Genomic DNA, 25,850 nt, shown 5'->3' with positions numbered 1-25,850 from the left:
AGCTCCTTCCACCTTCTGAGCGAAGAAATTCCCCCTCACGTTCCCCTTAGACCTTTCACCTTTCACCCTTAACCCATGAGCTCTCGTTCTAGTCCCACACAACCTCAGGGGAGAAAGCCCACTTGTACTTACCCTGTCTCTACCCCTCACAGTTTTGATTCTCTCCACCGTCCCATCAATTCCCCGTGGACTCCACCACTCCCCCTTACACTCCAGCATTGGCTTACAGCAGCCAGTAACCTGACTAACCCACACGTTCCGGAGGAAGCCGCAGTTCCCCCACGCGCTCACAGGAAGAATGCACAAACCCCACACGGAGAGCACCCAAGGCTGGGATCGAACCCGGGTCTCCGGTGATGTGAGGCATAGAAAACAGAAACGTAGAGACCCTACAGCACAATACAGGCCCTTTGACCCACAGTGCTGTGCCGAACATGTCCTTACTTTAGAAATTACCTATTATTCTCTATTATTTACCACTGTGCTGTCCTCGTTCACTGAGTAGCAACCCGGGTCTGGAAGCATTTATAATACGTCTTTTTGTGCTTTCCAGGGGATCGGCTGCTGCCAATGTTACTTCTCAGTACTTCCAAGTGATTCTCCTGTTTCTGTACATTCGGAAGAAGAAGCTGTACGTGGGCACGTGGGCAGGTACGTTACTGCGTGTGCACGCACAGCTCCTTCAGCCCACAACCTTCTTGCGCAGTCTCGTGGTCGACCTTACCTTTTCCTCCCACATAGCCTTCTATTTTTCTTATGTGTAAGAGTCTCTTAAATGTTCCTAATCTATCCGCCTCTACTGCCGCCCATGGCAGTGCCTGCCACACGTCTACAACTCTGAGACAAAGAAAAAACTACCTCTGACATTCCCCCTCACCCTTTCCTAAATCGCCTTAAAATTATGCCCGCTCATATATCCACCCTGGGAAAGAGATGCTGGTTGTCTGCTCTACCAATGCCTCTTATAATCTTGTACCCCTTGCTAGTCACCACTCATCCTCCTTCGCTCCAGCGAGAGAAGCCCCAGCTCGCTCAACCTGTCCTCACGAGACGTGAACTCCAATCCAGGCGTCATCCTGGTAAATCTCCTCTGCGCTTTCTCTAAAGCTTCTGCATTCTTCCTATAATGAGGTGTATGGGGTGTCAGGGAGGGGTAGCACCTCCGGTGGGGGAACATGTTGCTTCCTTTTCAGGGCGGTTAGTCCACCTTTGGTCCCCACCTGACGCTCAGCTCTCACCTGTGGCTCCCCGTAGCTGTTTGCATGCGACAGCGGCCACACCCCGGGCAACGGCTTCGACAAGCCGGCTAAGCCAGGTGAGGGTAGCTGATGGGTCTCAAACCCTCGGTGAGACAGGGAGTTGTCTATCCCAGCATGTGAAGACAGACTCCGGTGGATTGAGCGGACAAGACCAATGGAAGGTCCAACGGTCAAGAAGCTGGTCTCTGCAAGCGTCGTGGAACGTGTAGAGCAGGACAAGACACAGAAGTTGTCCTGGTCATCCACTGCACCTAGTCCCATCTCCAGCCGTCTAGACTCTGTCTTGCCACTGGATCCAGATGGGAATTGGGAAGAGAGAGTGAGGCTGACGCTACGCAACTCTCCCTCACTTAAATCCAAATCATGCGCTAGTCTCGACACCATCATTATGGTGTCGAGGTCTTCATCGACGTCGACGATGGACAAACACACATAATGAGGTGACCAGAACTGAGCACAATGCTCCAAGTGGGGCCTGACCAGGGTTTTATAGAACTGTAACGTTACCTTGCCACTCCTGAACTCATTCCCCTGACTAATGAAGGCCAATACACCATATGCCTCCTTAATCCCCAGCAATATCAAGGGCCACTGTTGGTAGGGTGCAAGGATCCCTGATGGTGTGGGGGGGTTGTTTTGCTGTTGTGTCTGTCTTGTTGTATGTTGCTTGCGTGTTGTTCTGCTGAACATTGCGGGCAAGCTATGTCAGCAACAGAAGCATGGCGACACTCGGGGGCTGCCTCCAGCAAGCCTTTGTTAACACAAATGATGCATTTCACTGTTTGCTTCGATGTACGTGTGACTAATGAACCTAATGTCATCGAACCAGCCTGTCAACGTGCTCGGTAACTTTGAAGGATCTACGGACGTGGACGCCCAAGGTCCCCCTGTCCCTCCACACTGCTAAGAGTCCTGCCACTGTCCCTGCACTCTGCCCTCAAGTTCGACCCTCCGGAGCGGTTCAAGTGCCGGTTTCCTGGAGTCTGCTGCGGCTCGGTGCCCTTCCCCATGTTTGCCGTACTGGAGCAGTAACTCTGTCCCTTCCCCCTAGGTTGGTCAGCCGACTGCTTACAGGAGTGGGGGGGTTTTGTCCAACTCGCCATCCCCAGCATGCTAATGCTGTGCATCGAGTGGTGGACCTACGAGGTTGGCACCTTCCTCTCAGGTAAACAAACCCCCGACTGAACGGTCCTGGCTCTTTACCGTTAAGGACACTGGGAAAATTCTGTCACAGAAACCACAAGTACTCTGTCATAGAATCAGAATCCAGATCAGTTTTATTATCACAGGCGTACTCTTAGCAGCCGCTTTATTAGCTCCACCTGCACTCCTCGTTAATAAGAATATCTCATCAGCCAATCATGTGGCAGCAACTCAATGCATAAAAGGATGCAGGCATGGTCAAGAGGTTCAGTTGTTGTTCAGACCAAAACATCAGAATGGGAAAGAAATGCGATCAAAGTGACTTTGACTGTGGAATGATTGTTGGTGCCAGATGGGGTGGTTTGAGTATCCCCGAAACTGCTGATCTCCCGGGATTTTCACGCACAAGTTTCTAGAGTTTACAGAGAATGGTGGGCAGAACAAAACACATCCAGAGGTGAGAGAGAGGTCAGAGGAGAATGGCCAGGCTGGTTCAAGCCGACAGGAAGGCGACAGTAACTCAAATAACCACGTGTCACAACACCAGTGTGCAGAGGAGCCCCTCTGAGCACACAACACACTGAACCTTGGAGTGGATGGGCTACAGCAGCAGAAGACCATGACCATGCACTCAGTGGCCACTTCATTTGGTCCTCCTGTAATAAAGTCGCCACTTTAAATAAAGTGAATATTTAAAAAAAATGAATAGTGCGAAATAGCAAGGTTGCATTCATGGACCATTTAGAAATCTGATGGCAGGGGTAAGAAGATATTTCTAAGATGTTGAGTGTGGGTTTTCAGGCACCTGTACCTCCTCCCTGATGTCCACACATGCAATCCCTGACTAGCTCAATGGATTCGACTTCTTCCCAAGCCTCAATGCCTGGAAGCTGTGTAGCTCAGGTTGAAAACTGGTCTACAGTTTAAAGCTGATCGACTCAGGTTGACCTGTCATCAGTTGCTGCTGGGAGCAGCCAGTTCCCCCCTTGATAGGGAGTGCTACCTCAGCGGTGAGACCTCACCTGGGAGTTCTGGTCAGCTGGTTGTAGGAAGGATTTACGGAGAGTGGGTGGATGTGGGAATGACTTGGTTAGGAGGTCACTCAGGTAAATAGCATGGATGCAGGAGAGGGGAAGGTGGTGGTAGACGGGGGGGGCGGGGTAATGAGATGAAGATGTGTAGAAAGCCGTTTATTCAGGACAAAATTGCCAATAAAATGCAAGGAACAAGAAGCAATGATCAAGGATCAACATTATTTGCCTGTACATTTGCATGTATTGGAAATATTGCAGGGAATGGAGGGTTATGAATCGTGTACGGCCAGAAGAGAATTGGTTGAATTTGGCATTGTGTTTGGTACAGACATAATGGGCTGAAGGGCCTTTTCCATGTTCTATGTGTGAACTGACGTCAATGAGTGTTGAATGAGCCCCCTCCCCTCCCTGACCCATATTATGTCCCTACACCATTGTCAAAGATAACTTTATTCACTATAAACATTCACATGTGTTAGGGATTTGCCGTGGTATGTTGGTGTGACGTGGAACAAAAAACTTTTTAAATTATAAAGAATTATATTAAAAACACTTGGAGGCTGGAGTACAGATCTGGAATAAAATGTACATAAATACATAAATGCCAGCATGTATTGACAATGTAAACAGCATAATGAAGAGTGGTTTAAAGTCTTTACTGAGGTAGTAGATAGAGGGCGATGGGGGGGCTAACTAGAATGGCTGATCAGATTAACTGGGGTAAGAAACTTACAAAATGGCGTGAAATTTTTTGTTTTGCTGTAGCAGGACAGAGCAATACATAAAATATACTTTAAATTGCAATCATAAATCTTGAATCTTGAACACTGTTCCCACCTTCTGTCTAGTTAACAGGAGTTATCACTCGTAGGGTCAGGATGTAGGATCAAATTTATTTGCCATCTACAGTAGTTTACACGTACTGTGTGGTGTGTCACTGCGATATGCAACAAAAACAGCAACATTCAACAATTATACAGAGTAAACAATTATGTAAAAAATAAAGTTAGAGGTCAAAGTACGGATGTGGAATAAATACATTAATAAAAGCACGTGTTTACAATATAAACAGCATTATACAAATGATTTAAAGTGTTTACAGTACAGTGACAGAGATAATAAATAGAAGGGCACTTGAGGCCAACTCAAATGTTGATCAGATTAACTGCCTGGGGGAAGAAACTTTTAATATGGTGTGAAGCTTTTGTTTTAATAGTCCTACAACACTTTCCAGAAGGGAGCTTTTGGAAAGGCAGATTCCCAATGGGCTGAAGTAGATTTAAGATAAATCCCCAAATCAAGCAGCATCTGAAGATGTAAACACAGGTCCAGGAAAGCCTAATGGCTGTGGAAACTGATCATCTGGAAACCTTCCAGAGGTAACTTGATAGGAAAGGCAGACCCCTCCCCTCTGGCACATCATAAATTTATGCAGCTGTTCGTTGAAAACAGCCACATAATCTCGTGCCGTAACATCAAGGGTAAGGTCTCAGTCTGAAGGCATCTCCCAGATCAGCTGAAGTTGATCAATACAGGAAGAGGGAAATAGTTGAATCTCAAATTGAATTGAAGCAAAAGGTGATCAAAGATTGTTTGGCCTATAGATCTCAGGGTCAGAGCAGGTTGTATCAGGGGTCAGGAGAGTATCACTGGGGTCTCTCTCCCTCACACCAAGGACATGGGAGCCAGAGCAGGTTGGAACAGGAGTCAGGAGAGAATCACTGGGGTCTCTCTCCTTCATACCCAGGACATACTCCAGAAGAGCTGTACTTGCAGAGCCCTCAGCATTGTCATGGACCCCTCCTATCCATCCCACAATCTCTTTGACCTCTGACCGTCAGGCAGAAAGTACCCCAGTATAAGAACAAGGACTGTGAGGCTGGGTAAAGTTTCTTTCCCCAGGCTGCGAGATATCTCAACATCCTGCCCACCCAGTACACATTATTTATGACAGCGCCAGTAGCATTATACTGTGGTATATGTTGTATATCCACTTTTTATCAACTTGTACACCTACAGAATATTTCTATTATCTGTTAATATTGTTAATATTATTTTACTGTAGGTTAAATATGTGATTTATGGGCTGTGTTTTGCAGCTTAGGCCTAGAGCAATGTCATTTCGTTCAGCAGTATACACAGGGGTGATTGATAAGTTTGTGGCCTAAAGCAGAAAAAGTCAATTTTAGAAAACCTAGCACATTTATTTTTCAACATTGTCCCCTCCTACATTTACACACTTAGTCCAGCGGTCGTGGAATTATACAGCTCTCGTTACATGCACGTGCAGTTCAACTCTTTGAGTGATTATGCAGAAAGTTAATAACTCATCCCCTACATTAGGCCACGAACTTAACAATCACCCCTGCTGTGGACCGCTTTCTGGAGGTCCAAGACGCCGAGTTCTACAAGGAAGGGATCCGTATGCTGCACGACCGCTGGACTAAGTGTGTACATGTAGGAGGGGACCATGTTGAAAAGTAAATGTGCTAGGTTTTCTAAAATTGACTCCTCCTACCTTAGGCCACGAACTCATCAGTTACCCCTCGTATGTGTCAGTTGAATGACAATAAAATTAAACTTAAACATTTCAGACCAGTGCCCATAACCAGAGCCAGGTATATCAGAGGCTTTTAAGGGATGTTTGGATAGATGCATGGAGGGATTAGTGTTTGAGTGTTTTTGGTTTGCCACAACACTGTGGGCCGAATGGCCTGTTCCTGAGCTGAAAAGTGAATCTCAACAATTCTGCAGATGCTGAAAATCCGAAATAAGGATAGAAAATGTGGGAAAGACTCTTGGGGGTCAGTCGGCTTCTGTGGAAAAAGAAACGGTGTTAATGTTTCAGCTTGGACTCTGCTACTCTCTCCATAGACGCTGAATGGTTCCAGCATTTTGTTTTGTGTTTGTCAGTGATTGCCCCATCTAGTTATTATTGCTCCTCGATGAGCCAACTGACCAAATTGTGCTCCTAGTCTTATGGACTCTTTGTCCAGTTACCTTTTGAACTTTTCTGTGGGAACATTGGTCCATGCAGGAACACATTCCAGGCTGCAGCAACTGGCTCTGAACATCCACTCTCCTTTTCAGCTCCTCCCACCCCACCTCTCATCTGAAGGCTTGTTAACCAATCAGCTGTGTTTGGTCTCTCTATAAATATCCAGAAAGCCCTCCAATGGTTTCAGATTCCAGCTCCTTTCCACACACTGATGTCTACGTTTAGAATTCTGCAGAGATAAGTTGTACACAGAGTCTGTAATTTCTCCTGTGCCAGTTGTTGAGACTCCAGCTGGTCTCATTTACCAGTGTAGGGGCCCTGGCCAATTTCAGAATCAGAATCCAGTTATTATCACTGACTCTTGCCGTCAGATTTGTTGTTTCGTGGCAGCAGTCCAGTGTAAAACAACAAAATTACCATGTTACAACATAATTAATAAAGAGTGCACAGGGAGAACAATGAGGGAGTGTTGAGCAATCGATGGCGGAGGGGAAGAAACTGTTCCTAAAGCGTTGAGTGTTGGCTTTCAAGCTCCTGTTTCTCCTCACTGATGGTAGTAATGAGAAGAAGGCAGGTTCTGGATGGTGAGGGTCCTTAATGATGGATGCTGCCTTCTTGATGCACTATAGTCTGAAGGAGTCCTCAGTGGTGGGGAGGGTAGTGTCCTCGGTGGGGGGGGTGTAGTGTCCTCGGTGGGGGGGGTGTAGGGAACACGGTGGGGGGGTGGGGTGTTGTGTCCTCGGTGGGGGGTGTAGTGTCCTCGGTGGTGGGCAGGGTAGTGTCCATGGTGGGGGGGGGGTGTAGTGTCCTCGGTGGTGGGGAGGGTAGTGTCCACGGTGGGGGGGAGTGTAGTGTCCTCGGTGGTGGGGAGGGTAGTGTCCACGGTGGGGGGGGGTGTAGTGTCCTCGGTGGTGGGGAGGGTAGTGTCCACGGTGGGGGGGGTGTAGTGTCCTCAGTGGTGGGGAGGGTAGTGTCCACGGTGGGGGGGGGTGTAGTGTCCTCGGTGGTGGGGAGGGTAGTGTCCATGGTGGGGGGGGGTGTAGTGTTCTCGGTGGTGGGGAGGGTAGTGTCCACGGTGGGGGGGGTGTAGTGTTCTCGGTGGTGGGGAGGGTAGTGTCCACGGTGGTGGGGGGGTGTAGTGTCCTCGGTGGTGGGGAGGGTAGTGTCCACGGTGGTGGGGGGGTGTAGTGTCCTCGGTGAGGGGGGGGTGTAGTGTCCTCGGTGGTGGGGAGGGTAGTGTCCATGGTGGGGGGGGGTGTAGTGTCCTCGGTGGTGGGGAGGGTAGTGTCCACGGTGGGGGGGGGGGTGTAGTGTTCTCGGTGGTGGGGAGGGTAGTGTCCTCGGTGAGGGGGGGTGTAGTGTCCTCGGTGGTGGGGAGGGTAGTGTCCATGGTGGGGGGGGTGTAGTGTCCTCGGTGGTGGGGAGGGTAGTGTCCACGGTGGGGGGGGGGTGTAGTGTTCTTGGTGGTGGGGAGGGTAGTGCCCTCGGTGGTGGGGAGGGTAGTGTCCACGGTGGGGGGGGTGTAGTGTCCTCGGTGGTGGGGAGGGTAGTGCCCACGGTGGGGGGGGTGTAGTGTCCACGGTGGTGGGGAGGGTAGTGTCCACGGTGGGGGGGGGTGTAGTGTCCTCGGTGGTGGGGAGGGTAGTGTCCACGGTGGGGGGGGTGTAGTGTCCTCGTTGGGGGGGGTGTAGTGTTCTCGGTGGTGGGGAGGATAGTGTCCACGGTGGGGGGGGGGTGTAGTGTCCACGGTGGGGGGGGTGTAGTGTCCTCGGTGGTGGGGAGGGTAGTGTCCACGGTGGGGGGGGTGTAGTGTCCTCGGTGGGGGGGGTGTAGTGCCCACGGTGGGGGGGGGTGTAGTGTTCTCGGTGGTGGGGAGGGTAGTGTCCATGGTGGGGGGGGGTGTAGTGTCCTCGGTGGTGGGGAGGGCAGTGTCCACGGTGGGGGGGGGTGTAGTGTTCTCGGTGGTGGGGAGGGTAGTGCCCTCGGTGGTGGGGAGGGTAGTGTCCTCGGTGGTGGGGAGGGTAGTGTCCTTGGTGGGGGAGGGTGTAGTGTCCTCGGTGGTGGGGAGGGTAGTGTCCATGGTGGGGGGGGTGTAGTGTCCTCGGTGGTGGGGAGGGTAGTGTCCACGGTGGGGGGGGTGTAGTGTTCTTGGTGGTGGGGAGGGTAGTGCCCTTGGTGGTGGGGAGGGTAGTGTCCACGGTGGGGGGGGGTGTAGTGTCCTCGGTGAGGGGGGATGTAGTGTCCACGGTGGTGGGGAGGGTAGTGTCCACGGTGGGGGGGGTGTAGTGTCCACGGTGGGGGGGGTAGTGTCCACGGTGGGGGGGGGGGTGTAGTGTTCTCGGTGGGGGGGGTGTGTAGTGTCCACGGTGGGGGGGGGTAGTGCCCATGATGAAGCCGGTTGAGTCTGAAATGTCTGCCTGCTTTGTTTGCTTCCATAGGTGCTGCCTGACCTGCTGAGTTCTTCTAGGCTCACAGGGGCTCCCAGCCTAGGGTCCACGGACCCCTTGCCTAATGGTATTGGCCATTGGCTTAAAACGGTTGATAACCCGTCTCTAGGGTTTTGAATATTGTTTAAGATTTCAGCATCAGCATCATTTTTTTTCATATATTTGGTTGGCATCTAACCATCATAAACACTCATGCCCTTCACTACTGCTGACCAGGACGAGAGTGTGTCCCCCTATCAACCTGAAGTGCAGTTACTCACCCACCTTTGACTCTGACTTTCGTTCCCCACCGTGTCATGCAAACCCTGACTTGGAAATATACTGCTACTTGTTCATTGTTGCTGGGCCTAAATCTTGAACCTCCCATCCCATCAATACCTTCACCAGGGGGACTTCAGCTGTTCAAGAAGATGGCCCACCACCGTCTTCACAAGACCAAGCAGAGATGGAATTTTCATCAACAAAAGAAATGAAGAAAATGAAAGTATTTGCCAGCATGATAGTACACAGTATTGCCGGGTTGGAGGGTAGGATATGCAGTAACTCACAGACAGTTTACGAGTCGGGCATTTGTATCTGCCATTATTTTCACTTCTTTGTGCCCTTAGCTAGCCAGTCTCTACTCTGAGGGTCTGGAGATCAATCAACCTGTACCATGGGTCAGAAATGCTGGGCTTGTGAGCCAATATTTTCCATGTATCAGGAGTATATTCGTTACTCCCATGTTGGTTCAGGTGTGCTGGTCAGAGACGCCAGAGGTTCCCCTGGAACAGTGTTCAAGACTCTCGGGGGACAACACAAGTTCCAAACATTCCTGCAGTTGGTCCTCCGGTAGCATTCCATGCTGGACTCCCAGCGGGATCTAGTGCGAGAGCTCAGAAATCCAGTGTTTTCACAGAACCTATTGCTCGGAAATCTGCCCATTGAACCCACACCGGGTCCCTCACTGGAAAGTCCAGTGAGTCAGTGTATTGGAATGGAGAAGAACAGTTCCAGGGGTGAAGGGTAAAAACTTTTTACCGTTACATTGATACATTTTAATTAATGTATCTGCTTTAAGTTCTTTTAAAACATCTTCTAATCTTTTTGTGTCTTTTTTTACTTCATAAAGAAGGTATTATCACGATTGAATTTAATAGATGTTTGGCATTCAACCTCTGACTCTTTTGACAGCAGCAGGTCGTGAGGGCGGGACTTAACCAGGGGTCAGGGTGGGTGGGGTCGGAGCCAAACAGCTGTCAGACTGTGTTTGGGGTGGGGCTAATCACTCATCAAGTAAAGCATGGGAGGGGCTTAGCCATCTGCCAGGGCAAGTTTTGGGGGGAGTTTGACCACCATAGTTCTGTTACTTCTAATGCTTAACAAGAATTTGTTCTGAGGTCGTCAGAGAGAGGGAGACCTCCCCGCCAGTAGGATGCCCGAACTGTATCAGAAGAGACCCAGACATAGATCACTGGCTCCTCTGCAGGTGATAATGAGAACTGTACCCGGGGGAAAACAGTTTCAAGACTAGTGGGGTACCGCAAGGCTCAGTGCTGGAACCCCAGTTGTTTACAATATATATTAATGACTTGGATGAGGGAATTAAATGCAGCATCTCCAAGTTTGCGGATGACACGAAGCTGGGTGGCAGTGTTAGCTGTGAGGAGGATGCTAAGAGGATGCAGGGTGACTTGGATAGGTTGGGTGAGTGGGCAAATTCATGGCAGATGTAATTTAATGTGGATAAATGTGAAGTTATCCACTTTGGTGGCAAAAATAGGAAAACAGATTATTATCTGAATGGTGGCCGATTAGGAAAAGGGGAGGTGCAGTGAGACCTGGGTGTCATTATACACCAGTCATTGAAAGTGGGCATGCAGGTACAGCAGGCGGTGAAAAAGGCGAATGGTATGCTGGCATTTATAGCAAGAGGATTCGAGTACAGGAGCAGGGAGGTACTACTGCAGTTGTACAAGGCCTTGGTGAGACCACACCTGGAGTATTGTGTGCAGTTTTGGTCCCCTAATCTGAGGAAAGACATCCTTGCCATAGAGGGAGTACAAAGAAGGTTCACCAGATTGATTCCTGGGATGGCAGGACTTTCATATGAAGAAAGACTGGATGAACTGGGCTTGTACTCATTGGAATTTAGAAGATTGAGGGGGGATCTGATTGAAACGTATAAGATCCTAAAGGGATTGGACAGGCTAGATGCAGGAAGATTGTTCCCAATGTTGGGGAAGTCCAGAACGAGGGGCCACAGTTTGAGGATAGAGAGGAAGCGTTTTAGGACCAAGATTAGGAAAAACTTCTTCACACAGAGAGTGGTGAATCTGTGGAATTCTCTGCCACAGGAAACAGTTGAGGCCAGTTCATTGGCTATATTTAAGAGGGAGTTAGATATGGCCCTTGTGGCTACGGGGATCAGGGGGTATGGAGGGAAGGCTGGGGCGGGGTTCTGAGTTGGATGATCAGCCATGATCATAATAAATGGCGGTGCAGGCTCGAAGGGCCGAATGGCCTACTCCTGCACCTATTTTCTATGTCTCTATGTTTCTATGTAAGACACCTTGCATATCCCTTGCTGACTTCAGAGGGGACAGCATTACGCCCTGAGTATTAAACCCCAGCAGAGCCTGACTGTGTCATTTCCCATTCACAGGACTGGTTAGTGAAGCCGAACTCGGAGCACAGTCCGTTATTTACCAGGTGCTAACGGCAGCATACATGGTAAGGCTGGCATTGTCTGTGTATCTACAGACACATACGGGACAAAGCATTCTTATTTTCCTCTAAAACAGCTGCAACTTTCAGAGCATGGCACTTGACTGTAATCCCCTGATCCCCTGCCTTTAAAACCAGCTGTCAGTATCGTATAGTATTGGTTTGAAGACACATATACTGAGATACAGAGAAAAAATTTTCGCGTACCATCCACACTGATCGTTCAATAGATAATCAGAATCAGGTTTAATATCATCGGCTTATGTCGTGACTGTTTTTAACTTTGCGGCAGCAATACATTGCGATAATAGAGGGAAAACCTGTGAATTACAGTATGAATCTATATAAGTTAAATAAAATAAATCGTGCAAAAAAAAACTGAAATAAAAAAGTCGTGAGGTAGTGTTCATGGGTTCACTGTCCGTTCAGAAATCGAATGGCAGGGAGGAAGCTGAGTGTGTGCCTTCGGGATCCTGTACCTCCTTCCTGATGGTAGCAATGAGAAGAGGGCATGTCGCGGATGGTGATGGTCCTTAATGATGTACACTGCCTCTCTGAGGCACCACTCCTTGAAGATGTCTTGGATACAATGGAGGCTAGTGTCCATGATGGAGCTGACTAAGATTTCTGCAGCTTATTTCGATCCTGTGCAGTAGCCCCCTCCCCACCCATACATCGAGGTACAAAAATGAAGACAGAAGGCAGAATATAGTGTTACATCTAAAGAGAAGGTGCTGTACAGGGAAACAAATAATAATAACAATAATAACTTATTTATAGAGCACTTTCCATACAGACAATGTAGTTCCAAGTGCTTTATAATGGGATAAAGTGCAAACATAGTTAAAATCAACGTTAAATTAATAGGTTTGAGCCAGCATTTAAAAGTGTAATCTGAGTCTGCATCCCGTATAGTTGTAGGTATTGAATTCCACAGTTTAGGAGCATAGTTCAGAAAAGCTGAGCTGAGGGCGATTGTTTAAATTTAAGAGAGCAGCGGTAGAAGACCCGAGAGCTCAAGCAGGGTTTTAAAAGGAAGGCGGACCTGTGATGTACTCCGGTCTGAGACCGTTGGGAGTGCAAGGTATAAATAAAGTGCGTGGGTCATGGCGAGGTTGATTGGGAGATCAGGAGTTCATCCTTCAGTGTATGGGAGGCCCATTCCGGAGATGAACATTGAACACGGAACACTACAGCACAGTACAGGCCCTTCAGCCCACGATGCTGTGTCGGCATTTTAACCTACTCCACGATCACTCTAACCTTTCCATCCTACACTGGTAATAGTATTATGCGATTGTGCCTATCTTCCTTACTGTTTATTATACCGCAGGCATGCTTAGGGCAGCAATGAAGGTCCTCCATCTCTGTTTGTCCATACACAGATATAGAAGGATTCTTCATTCAGTAACACCATCCCTCTCAGATGCAGGATTCTTCGTTGCTGTTTCTGTAACAATTTTACTTTACCAGTCAGGGTTGTTAGCCCTGAGCTAAACCCCTGAACCTGAAGGACCACTCTTAGTCTGGCCTCTACCCTTTGACCTGTTTGGCATGGGTGACCCTGCCAGGAGCCAAAGCGTAAAGCCCTGACTCCAGCCGACATAGCTCTCCGCGTCCCTGAGGCATGCAAGGCTTCAAACCACAGCAAGGTTGTGGTCCTGTTGGAGGATCGTGCCCAGCAGTAAAGATGAACTCTTGACCTCTCCATCTACCGCGTCGTGGCCCCTGCACTATACTGGTCTGGCTGCACTGCACTTTCTCTGTAACTGTAACTGTATCTGCATTCTGTCTACCTTTCGTATAAGCTCAATGCAATCGTGTGTGGAATGATCTGCCCGGGATGGCATGCGTTCGAGAGCTTGTCGCCGTAAATCCATTCATAATCAGCAGGTTACCTGATCTTGCTCGTGCTTTCCTTCGTTATAACAGCAGCACACTGCTTCGGCACCTCCCGAGCTTGTGAAGGGCGCTATATAAATGCAAGCCTTCACTCTGCAGTGGGCAGCAAAATTAATAAGCGAAAGACAAACGGGTGGAAGTGTTGTCGTTGCTTCTTGCCCTACAGATCCCCCTAGGGAGCAGCGTGGCTGCCAGCGTCCTTGTGGGTAACGCCCTGGGAGCGAGGGATCCGGAGAAGGCCCAGAACTCGGCCACAATCGCCCTGTGCTTCATAGGTGAGCCCTCAGGCTGCGTTGCTTCAGAGCTGCACGGTGGTTACTCACAAGCGCGAGAAGATCTGCAGACACTTGAAGTCCAGAGCGGTACACACAAAGTCCTGAGGAACTCAAGTAGCATCCATGGAAAAGAGTGAACAGTTGACGTTTCGGGCCGAGACCCTTCTGCTGGACTGAGATGCCTTAATTAATTATTTTTTCCTTTCTCTGTCCCTCTCACAATAACTCCTTGCCTGCTCTCCATCTTCCTCTGGTGCTCCCCTTCCCCTTTCTTTCTCCCTAGGCCTCCCATCCCATGATCTTCTCCCTTCTCCAGCCTTGTATCCCATTTGCCAATCAACTTTCCAGCTCTTAGATCCATCCCTCCCCCTCCTGTCATCTTCTATCATTTTGGATCTCCCCCTCCCCCTCCCACTTTCAAATCTCTCACTATCTCTTCTTTCAGTTAGTCCTAACGAAGGGTGTCGGCCCGAAACTTCGACTGTACCTCTTCCCATGGATGCTGTCTGGCCTGCTGCGTTCCACCAGCATTTTGTGTGTGTTGCTTGAATTTCCAGCGTTCAGTAGCTGCTACATGATTGACTGCTTAAATATTTGCAGTAATGAACCTAAAAAAAAGTGGTCACTGAGCATAGGATCACATTGTACATATAATTGGTAGCCTCAAACTTTAAACAGTAACAACACTTCAGTAAAGTAGAACTTTGCTAACTCAAAATCGCAAGAAGAATACTGCCAAAATGCTCAGTAACAATCTGTTTTGTGTTGATTTCATCAGGGTGCTGTTCTCTGCTGATTTCCATTATTCTTGGAGCAGCTCGAAGTGTGCTGGGTTATGTGTTTACCGCTGACAAGTTAGTGAGAGCAAGTTTTCAAACTTCACATTTGAGTGAATGTCTCTAGCCTGTCCAGACATCCTCTGACACTTTCCCCTCTCTTTCCTGCAGAGAGATCGTTCAGTTGGTTGCCAATGTGGACCCAATAATTGCCACTTTCCACTGGTTTGAAGCCATTGCCGTGAGTATTTCAGCACAGCTGTTTGAGAAATGGAAGGAACAATTTTTATAGCAAGTAACAGTGGGGGTTGGAGGTGGGAGCAGAATAGTTATGCTAAACTGGAAATACAGTAGGAGAATGAATTGCTCCTCCCTGCCAGAACGTGTCTGTCATAATTTCACTGGAGCTGTGATTTGCAACAGTACGAATTTAATTCCTGCAATGGTGGACACACTTCTGTCTCATTAACCCTTGCATCAGCCACCGAAAGTAATACCTGTCAGCTCTTCACATCTTCTTTCGTGAATGAGATGACTATTGTATCATCCTGTGCTCTTATCAAGAAGGGAGGGGATGTTTCTATGACCCATCCACTGGCTCCAATAAAGAGTCTGGGTTAACTCTAACCCTGGCATGTGTTTTTTCTCGAATGACTGACAAAAGGTCTACAGTAATAAATGAAAACAACAGGAATCCGCAGCAAGCGGCCCACGTCTGCAGTAAATGAGCTGCTTGTTACAAAAAGAGAATGCCCTGGTAGTTAAAATGACTGCTCACTCTAAGTGCTGAGAAGGAAAGGAGTTGAATCGGGTTTGCATTGTATTGGAGCAGTCTGATCTGAAGTGAAGAAGCTTTTTGGGTTGAGCAGTCTCAGCCTCTGTCCAGCTGCCGTGACTCGCGGTGCTGCCTTCCTCTTCGGAAATGCGAGCCTTTCTTTGATGTAAGTCAGTGCAGTGCCTTGGTCTTTGTAACTGAGCTCTCTGACTTAGAGATACAAAGTGCTGGAGGAACTCAACAGGTCAGGCAGCATCTATGGAGAAGACCTAGTTTCAGGACAAGACCTTTCATCAGGACTAGAAGGGAAGGCAGAAGAAGATGGGGGACGGGAGGGAGCACGAGCTCGAAGGTGGTAGCTGAGGCCAGGTGGGTGGGGGAGGAGGAATGAAGTAAGAAACCAGGAGGTCATAGGTGGAGAAGATAAAGGGGTGGAGAAGAAAGAACCTGATAGAAGAGGAGCATGGGAGAAAGGGAAGGAGATGGGGCACCAGAGGAAGGTGATAGGCAGGTGAAAAGAGGGGAACCGGAGTGGGGAATTGAAGAAGAGGGAAGGGGGAGGGTGAAATATTCCTGGGTGGGAACACCTTTGAGAGGCAATGACTCGGTACTGTGCCTGTTCTGCCTGCAGACTGTGAGTGGTGGAGTGCTGAGGGGAGCGGGAAAGCAGAAGATTGGAGCCATCGGCAACTTGGTGGGCTTCTATTCCATCGGCTTTCCCCTTGGGATCACACTAATGTTTGCTGCACATCTCGGTGTCATGGGTAGGAACTAATCTAACACCTGTATCCGTTGTGGAGTCATAGAACATAGAACAGTAGGGCAAAGGAAGAAATCATTAGGCCCACTGTATTTGTGCTGACCATCACACAGTCTAACTCATCCCATCTGCCTGCATGTGGTCTACAAGAGCCTCCTAAACATATAGAGTCATACAGCAGAGAAACAGGCCTTTCAGCCCATCTAGTCCATGCTGAACTATTTAAACTGCCTACACTCATCGACCTGCACCAGGACCATAGTCCGCCATGCCTCTACCATCCATGTACCTATCTGAACATCTCTTAAGTGTTGAAATCAAGCTCGCATGCACCACTTGCACTGGCAGCTCATTCCACACTCTCATGACCCTGTGAGAGAAGAAGTTTCCCCCTCATGTTCCCCTTAAGCTTTTCACCTTTCACCTTCAACCCATAACCTCTACTTGTAATCCCACCCAACCTCAGTGGAAAAAGCCTGTCTGTATTTACCCACTTATATCCCTCATAATTTTGTTTGCCTCCATCAAAGCTCCCCTCAGTCCTCTACATTCCATGAAATAAAGTCAATAGACAATAGACAATAGGTGCAGGAGTAGGCCATTTGGCCCTTCGAGCCAGCACCGCCATTCACTGTGATCATGGCTGATCATCCACTATCAGTATCCAGTTCCTGCCTTATCCCCATAACCTTTGATTATGTCCTAACCTATTCATTCTTTCCTTATAACTCAGGTCCCCCAGTCCCGATAATGTCCTTGTAAATTTTCTCTGTACTCTTTCGACCTTATTCACATGATGATTCACACCATCCGGAGGGAGTGCACGTTACTCACTGGGTAAGGTTCTCAGCCCGGGAGCTCCGAGTTCAGAAGTTGAAATTGATGTGCAAGGCAGTGTGAGGGAGTGTCACGCTGTTAGCGGGGCTGAAGTCAGGGGGTCTAAACTAATCCGTTCCCAAGAACGAGGGAGCTGTTCCCCTATGGTGCAGCCAACACCTATCACTCAACATATCTCATCCGGCCACCGTCCTCTCTGGGATCTTGCTGCACACGGTGTTTACCTGAGCATCTCTGCTACGACGGGCACTGCCCTACAGACGTGAGGGGAAAACACGTTGGCATGTGCTGGAAGGGATGCAAATCGATGGTTAGGGTATCCCTGGAGTGGCTGGTGGTGAGACTTTAGTCATAGAGCCGGACACAGGCCCTTTGGCCCATTCAGTCCATGCCAGCCTGTTACTCTGCCTGATCCCACCAGCCTGTAGTTCTGCACGTGGCAGCCTGTGTCACTTCCCTGGCTTGCAGAGGAGGGAGGTCTTGTATCATGGGTACAAGTTAGTTCCCACATAATGTCGCCGTGGTGGCAGGGCCAGTCTGGAGCTGGACTGTTGGTCACAGGGAGTTCCCAACCCAGCAGACGGGCCTCTGTGTTCACTGCACTGTTCTGGCTTTGCAGGTCTTTGGTCTGGGTTCTTTGTCTGTGTGGTGGTGCAAGCTGCTTTCTTCCTGGTCGTGATCTACAAAGTGAACTGGAGGAAGGCCTCTGAACAGGTAGCCACCCCTCCCTGAGATTGGCCGCTGCACCCTTGACAGCTCTGTGCATGGCTCTCTCTGTTCTCGTTGTCTGTCCTGATGCAATGCTCACCCCGAATGGGGGGGAGCTGGGGGGGGGGGCAATACCTGGCCACCCCATCCCACTTGTCCCCTCCCCTGCAAACTTACCTGGTTCAAAACTTCATGCGCTAAATCACAGCAATGAGCTTTCTCTAGACTGCTTAAACTGTTGTTACATAGAACAGTACAGCACAGGCACAGGCCATTTGGCCCACGGCATCTGTGCTGTACATGATGCCAAATTAAACTAAAATTTTTAGGCATCCGTTAGTCTTGCGAGGCCATGGATCTACGCCTGGAAAGTCTTCACTCTCCTGGGCGCAGGCCTGGGCAAGGTTGTATGGAAGACCAGCAGTTGCCCATGCTGCAGGTCTCCCCTCTGCACGACACCAATGTTGTCCAAGGGAAGGGCATTAGGACCCATTTAGCTTGGCACCAGAGTCATTGCAGAGCAATGTGTGATTAAGTGCCTTGTTCAAGAACACAACACGTTCCCTTGGCTGGGGCTCCAACTCACGACCTTCAGGTAGCTAGTCCAATGCCTTAACCATTTGGCCACGTGCCCACACTAAACTAAAATAACATACAGAAAATGCTGGAGGAAGCCAGCAAGTTGGGCAGCATCTACACAGAGGAATAAAGATTCGATGCTTTGGGCCAAGACCTGATGAAGACGTGATAAAAGATCTCAGCCCAGAACCTCGACTGTTTATTCCTCTCCGTAGATGCTGCCTGACCTGCTGAGTTCTTCCAGCACTTTGTGTGCATTATTCTGGATTTCCAGCATCTCTTATCCTGGATTTGCAGAATCTCTTGTGTTGAAAATTAAACTAATCCCTTTCACCTGCACGTGATCCATATCTCTCCAATCACTGCCTATTCATGTGTCTGTCTAAAAGCCCCTTAATCTCCAATATAGTGTCTGCTTCCACTGTCACCTCAGAGGGCGAGCTTCAGACACCCACTACTCTGTGTTTAAAATAAATCTTTCCCCCTCGCCTCAAAATGCATGCCCGCTAGTATTTAATATTGCTATCCTGGGAAAAAGATTCTTACTCTCTGCGCTGTCTACTTTATAAACTTATCTCCAGTCGTCACTCTGCTTCTGATGCACCAGAGAAGGAAGTCCAAGTTTGTCCAGCTTCTCCTTACAGCTCATACCCTCCAATCCAGGCACCACCCTGGTGAACCTCTTCTGCACCCCCTCCAGAGTGTCCACCTCCTTCCTGTAACGGGAGCAACCAGAACTGCACACAACACTCCAAGTGCAGCCTAACCAGAGTCCAATACAGCTGCAACACGACTTGCTGACCCTTACACTCCATGCCCAGACCAACGGCATGAGCGCAAACACGAGGAAATCTGCAGATGCTGGAAATTCAAGCAACACACATCAAAGTTGCTGGTGAACGCAGCAGGCCAGGCAGCATCTCTAGGAAGAGGTACAGTCGACGTTTCGGGCCGAGACCCTTCGTCAGGACTAACTGAAAGAAGAGCTAGTAAGAGATTTGAAAGTGGGAGGGGGAGGGGGAGATCCAAAATGATAGGAGAAGACAGGAGGGGGAGGGATGGAGCCAAGAGCTGGACAGGTGATAGGCAAAAGGGATATGAGAGGATCATGGGACAGGAGGCCCAGGAAGAAGGAAAAGGGGGAGGGGGGAAAAACCCAGAGGATGGGCAAGGGGTACAGTGAGAGGAACAGAGGGAGAAAAAGGAGAGAGAGAAAAAACACACATATACACACATCCTTTTTCTTTCTCTCCTTTTTCTCCCTCTGTCCCTCTCACTATACCCCTTGCCCATCCTCTGGGCTTTTCCCCCCTCCCCCTTTTCTTTCTCCCTGGGCCTCCCATTCCATGATCCTCTCATATCCCCTTTTCCAATTACCTGTCCAGCTCTTGGCTCCATCCCTTCCCCTCCTGTCTTCTCCTATCATTTCAGATCTCCCCCTCCCCCTCCCACTTTCAAATCTCTTACTCACTCTTCCTTCAGTTAGTCCTGACGAAGGGTCTCGGCCTGAAACGTCGACTGCGCCTCTTCCTAGAGATGCTGCCTGGCCTGCTGCGTTCACCAGCAACTTTGATGTGCATTGCTCCAATGCCATAAACCGTCTTTGCCTCCCTTTACTCTTGTGTTGAGGTTGTCAGGGAGCTATGGACTCTGTACACGAACACTGTTAAGAGTTTGGCCATTAATTACATCCTTTCCTACTGGGCAGAGGATACAAAAGCCTGAAAACACATACCACCAAGCTCAAGGGCAACTTCTACCCCACTGTTATAGAACTACTGAACGGTTCCCTGGCATGATAGGACGGATTCTTGACTTCACAATCTATTCATCATGATCTTGCACCCTATTGTCTGTCTGCACGGCACTTTGTTCTGCATTGTTATTGCTTTACCTTGTTCTAGCTGAATGCACCGTCTCAGAGTGGATCCATGCAAGATGTTAAATTATTTGTCCGCACTTTGTTTATTCACTGTACTTTCTCAGTAAATTTACCACTACACTTGGTGGCCACTTCATTAGGTACACCAGTACGCCTGCTCCATCAATGGAAGTATCCAATCAGCCAATCGTGTGGCAGAACCTCAATGCATAAAAGCATGCAGACATGGTCAAGAGGTTCAGTTGTTGTTCAGACCAAACATCAGAATGGGGCGGAAATGAGATCTAAGTGACTTTGACTATAATTGTTGGTGCCAGACAGGGTGGTTTGAGTATCTCCGAAACTGATGATCTCCTGGGATTTTCACACACAACAGTCTCTAGAGTTTACAGAAAATGGTGCAAAAAAAAAACACAAATAAATTCAGTGAACAGCAGTTTTGTGGGCAAAAATGCCTTGTTAATGAGAGAGGTCAAAGAAGAATGGCCAGACTGGTTCAAGCTGACAGGAAGGCGACAGTAACTTAAGTAACCACACATTATATCAGTGGTGTGCAGAAGAGCACTTCTGAATGCACAACAGGTTGAATTTTGAAGTGGACGGGCTACACCAGCAGAAGATCACAAACAAACACCCAGTGGCTACTTAATTAGATACAGGAGGTAGAGAATAAAGTGGCCAATGAGTGTAGCTTCAGCATTCTGTGATTGCTTGTCCCTTTCTATTACGTTTGTAATGATCAGTTTGGGAGGCACACAAGCAATAGCTCTTCACTGTATCTTGGTACATGTGACAATAATAAAACAATTCCCAATTAATGAGGGTGGAGACCATTGAGTTCCTTACCCTTGGCTGATCTTTACTGTAATCCCCTCTGCCCGCCTTGTTCCTGCCAATACGCACACCTAACAAAATCTGTCCATTTTGTACAGAGGAGAGTATCCTAACTGATTGCATCGCAGCCTAGTGTGGAAACACCAATGCCCTACGAATGGAAAAGTAATGGATACAGCCCAGTCCCTCACAGCAGACGCCCTCCCACCATTGAACACATCTACATGGAGTGCTGCCACCAGAAAGCAGCATCTAGCATCTACAACCATCCAAGCCATGATCTCCTCTTGCCATAGGAAGGAGGTCCAGGAGCCTTAGGTCCCACACCACCAGGTTCAGGAACAGTTATTACTCTGCAACCATCAGGCTCCTGAGCCAGTGTGGTTAACTTCACTCACCTCAACACTGGACTGATTCCACAACCCACACACTCACTGTCCAGAACTCTATAAGTCATGTTCTCTGTATTTATTTATTATTATTATTTTGTTTGTCCTCTTTTCCACATTGATTGCTTTGTGTTTAGTTTTTCATTGATTCTATTGTATTTCTTTTTTCTGCGTTGAATGCCTGCATGAAAATTAATCTCAGGATATTATAGGCTGCTATACGTATGTATACTTTCATAATAAGCTTACTTTGAACCGTTTGCCTTCAACTCTATGAGCAATATAACACCTGCATTATCTGACTGCAGATGGATCTTTCCTTTTCACAGAAACCTTATTCTTCTCTTCTAATGAAGCTTTTCTGTTCCCCTTGAAGGCAATGATCAACGCCGGTATGAAGGTAAATGTGGACACTACCTACAGCTCCAGTAACAGCCTGGCAAACGAAAATCCAACAGGTACCATAAATTTAATCATTTACCCTCTGAAAAATGATTTCCTGAGCCCATAAAGATTAGTTCTATTTGTCACCTGAAATTGAAACGTTGAAACACACAGTGAAATGTGTCGATTTGCATCAATGACCAACACGGTCCAAGGATTGTGCTGGGGGCAGCCCACAAGTATCGCTAAGCTTGGACACCAGCATAGATTGCTCACAACTCACTAACCCCAACCTTTCTTCCAAACATTCCTCCGACAACTGTTTCCTCCACACATTCTTTGGAATGTAGGAGGAAACCCACACAGTCACGGGGAGACGTTACAAACTGCTTACAGACAGTGACGGGAATTGAACCGAGGTCATTGGGACTTTAATAGTGTTATGCTAACCACTACACTACCGTGCCACCCCTAACAATTTTCTGGTAAGAGGCAATGCAAAAAAATAGCAGGGTAGATTGTTGTATCTCTTACTCAACAAATAGGAGTGGAGTGCCCTGCAGCCCATCAGATCTCCCCTGTCACTCAATATGTTCCACACATAAAAGTTGCTGGTGAACGCAGCAGGCCAGGCAGCATCTGTAGGAAGAGGTACAGTCGACGTTTCGGGCCGAGATCCTTCGACAGGACTCAATATGTTCCATTCTGATCTGCATCTTTACTTCTGTGCCAGCTCTCCATAGCCTTTGAATTGATGATCTTTCTAAAATGTATCTACCTTCAATCCAGAAAAGTGTGAAGTGATAGATTTTGGAAGGTTGAACTTGAAGACTGAGTACAAAATTAACGGCAGGACTCTTGATGTGAAGGAACAGAGGGATCTTGAAGTCTTCATCCATAGACCTCTCAAAGTTGCCGCGCAATTTGATAGGGTGGTTAAGAAGGTGTATGGTGTGTTAGCCTTCATTAGTCAGGAAACTGAGTTCCAGAGCAACAAGGTAATGTTGCATCTCTATAAAACCCTGGTTAGGCTGCATTTGGAGTATCGTGTTTTAGGAAGGATGTGGAAGCTCTAGAGAAGGCCCAGAGGAGATTTACCAGCATGCTACCTGGATTACTGAGCACATCTTATGAGAAAAGGTTGATCTAGCTAGGGAGCGGAGGAGCAGGAAAGGTCACTTAATTGACGCATACAAGGTGATAAGAGGCATACATTGAGTGGACAGCCAGGGACATTTTTCGAGGATGGAAATGGCTAATATGAAGGGGCATTATTTTAGGATGATTGGAGGTAAGAATAGGGGGTTGTCAGAGGTACGTTTTTCACACAGAGTGGTGCCAGGGTGGTGGTAGAGGCTGATACTTTAGGGGCATTTAAGAGACACTTCAAAAGGCAGAGGATGAAAGGAGAATGGAGGGTTATGGAGGAGGGAAGGGTTGGATTGATTTTGGACTAGGTTAATAATTTGGCACATCATTATGGGCTGAAGTGCCTGTACCGTGCCCTATGTTCTATCACTGCCAGTGATGCTCTGGGTAGGGAATTACAGAGATTCACTGCTGTCTGCAGGTGGAGCTTCCTACGCACCTTGGGTTCACCGAACTCACCTGGAGATATATCGTCATAACTAGGTATAAATCATGAACCACCCTTCCCAGCAGAACTATCAGGCCACCTTCACCGGACAGGACACAATGGTATCAGAAGGCAGCTCACCTCACCTTCGCTGGGGCAAAAACGGGTTTCAGGGCTAAATGCTGGTAATGCAGTGATCAACAATGGGGCAGTTAAAGTTGCCTGGGGACGTTGCTGACTTTGACCACACCTTCTCCATTTCCCGGACATCCGCACTCACCCCATCTTCCTGCCCCCTTAACAGGGATAGAGTTCCTCTAGTCCTTACCTACCATTGCATGAGCCTCCACATCCAACACATCACTCTCCACAACTTCCGCCATCTCCAAAGGGATCCTACCACCAAACACATCCTTACCTCCCCTTGCCCCCACTCTCTGTTTTCCGCAGGGATCGCTCCCTCCATCCTTCCCTCCAACTGATCTCTCTCCCTGCAGCGATCCCTGCAAGTGGCCAAAGTGCTACACCTGCCCATTCACCTCCTCCCTCACCTCTGTTCAGGGCCCCAGATAGACCGTACAGGTGAGACAACTCTTAACCTGAGAATCTGTCGGGTTCATCTATTGTGTCCAGTGCTCCTGATGTGGCTTTCTCTACTTTGGTGAAACCCTTTGAAAATTGGAGCACCACTTTGAGCATCTGCCAAAAGCAGAATTCCTGATGACCAGACATCTTAATTCTGATTCCCTTTCCTGTTCCAGCCCGTCGGTCCATGACCTCCTCTTGTGCCAAGTTGAGGCCACCCTCAGGGTGGAGGAGCAACACCTAATATTCCATCTGGGGAGCCTCCAACCTGATGGCACGAAAATCAATTTCCCCTCCAGGAAAATGTTTTTCCTCCCCTTCCCTCTTCTTCTGTTTCCCACCCTGGTCTCATTCCTCTTCTCACCTGATAATCACCTCCCCCTGGTGCCCACTCTCCTTCCCTTACTCCTATGGTCCGCTCTTCTCTCCTATCAGATTTCTTCTTCTCCAGCCCTTTACCTTTCCTACCCACGTGGCTTTATCTATCACCTTTTTATTCTAAAATCTTCCCCCTTCTTTTCTAGTCCTGAAGAACAGTTTTGGCCTGAAATGTCAACTGTTTGTTCATTTCTATAGATGCTGCCTGACCTGCTGAGTTCCTTCAGCATTTACTGTGTGTTATTGGGAAGTTAAAGTTGCCTACTAACACTCTGGATGGGATCTCTTTCCACGAGAATTGCTGGGGAGAATAAAAATAGGAATAGTGTAAAAATGAAAATAATTAGTGTTACAAGTTAGGCAACATGGAGAGAGAGTAGATATTGTATGTAACAAATCCACATTCAGTCAGGTCTGTTTGTATAATCTCCTCTGGACACGTCCAGATGATTTCCCCTTAGGTCACATTTCATCGAGTTTACCTCCCCCCCCCCCACCCACCCCCGGACATGTGTGACCCAATTAGATAGGCCAGTGGGTCGCTTAGAGATGGTCAAGTTCCCTCATGGTATTTTTGGACATTATTGCCACTGGTGACTGTGGAGGCCAGGTCATTGGGTATATTTAAGGCGGATGTTGATAGGTTCTTGATTAGTCAGGGCAGCAAACATTACGGGGAGAAGGCAGGGGAATGGGGTTGACAGGGATAATAACTCAACCACAATGGAGCAGACCTCAATGGCCTAATATTGTTCCTATGTCTTTTGGTCTTATGGTCTAAAATGGGCGTTTGGTGGTTCGTGCAGACTTGGTGAGCCAAAGGGACTGTTTCCATGCTGTTTCTCTGTACGAGTTTATAAAGAGTTTCAATCTGGCTTTCCTTTATAGAGGCACGGACAGAGAATGCGTCTGTCATTGTGCTGTCCAACCTTAATCAAGTGGAGAACAATGTTGACACTGAGCAGCTCAGGGAAGAAACCTCTGCACTGGAAACTGGAGTTACCATTGTGGGTGAAATCCTGTCCACGAAACAACTCATCCTTCGCCGGGGACTGGCCTTCATCTCGGGACCTGTAATCCTGATCATCGGGGTGGTGATACAGATAACAGTGGCCAAGGGCACGTAATCCCTCGGTGAACCTGCCAGAGGGAAGCGGGGATGCCAAGGCAGAGGAGTGCTGTGCGAGTTTCCAGCTGTTTCAAACTCTTCTGGAGTAGAGCATCTCTTTCCGTACACAGGGACTTGATGCACAATCCAAAGATCTTCAAATCCCTAGCCAAAGGAGCAATCAAGCTTCTGGTAATTGGTGATTAGTTTAATGTTGTCGTATGTACTGAGGTGCAGTGGAAAAACTTTTGTTTGCGTGTCACCCTGACAGATCATTCCATATATTCATGTATTACAACGGGAAAAACAATATCAGAATGCAATTACAGAGCAATTGCAGTGCAGGGAGACGAGAGACATGATGACGTAGATGGAGAGAGCAAAAGCTGATCATTATCGATGGACCGTTCAGGCGTCTGATAACAGTGGGGATAAACAGTTCCTGAGCCTGGTGGTGTGTGTTTTCAAGCTTTTGTATCTTCTGCACAAGGGAAGGTGGGAAAAGAGGGAATGAC

General features: G+C 48.3%; 1 protein-coding gene across 5 annotated transcripts in view; it reads left to right on the top strand.

Annotated features, from left to right (window-relative positions):
- Positions 1–25,850, top strand: part of LOC134336872 (multidrug and toxin extrusion protein 1-like) — a 75,665-nt gene extending 49,815 nt beyond the window's left edge. For 2 of the 5 annotated variants that reach the window (XM_063031465.1, XM_063031464.1), the window contains 10 exons: positions 554–651; positions 2,311–2,424; positions 11,526–11,593; positions 13,656–13,764; positions 14,543–14,618; positions 14,712–14,781; positions 15,947–16,079; positions 17,532–17,626; positions 21,681–21,762; positions 25,116–25,849. In XM_063031465.1, coding sequence (XP_062887535.1) covers positions 554–651; positions 2,311–2,424; positions 11,526–11,593; positions 13,656–13,764; positions 14,543–14,618; positions 14,712–14,781; positions 15,947–16,079; positions 17,532–17,626; positions 21,681–21,762; positions 25,116–25,354 — 1,084 coding nt within the window. In that variant the 3' untranslated portion in view covers positions 25,355–25,849. Of the gene's footprint in view, positions 1–553; positions 652–2,310; positions 2,425–11,525; positions 11,594–13,655; positions 13,765–14,542; positions 14,619–14,711; positions 14,782–15,946; positions 16,080–17,531; positions 17,627–21,680; positions 21,763–25,115 lie in introns of all 5 variants that reach the window. The other 3 variants (XM_063031466.1, XM_063031469.1, XM_063031467.1) reach the window with 3 other exon arrangements.

Source organism: Mobula hypostoma, chromosome 23 (genome assembly GCF_963921235.1).
Source record: "Mobula hypostoma chromosome 23, sMobHyp1.1, whole genome shotgun sequence".
Classification (NCBI taxonomy): Eukaryota; Metazoa; Chordata; class Chondrichthyes; order Myliobatiformes; family Myliobatidae; genus Mobula; species Mobula hypostoma.
This window is presented reverse-complemented; position numbering and strand designations above follow the sequence as displayed.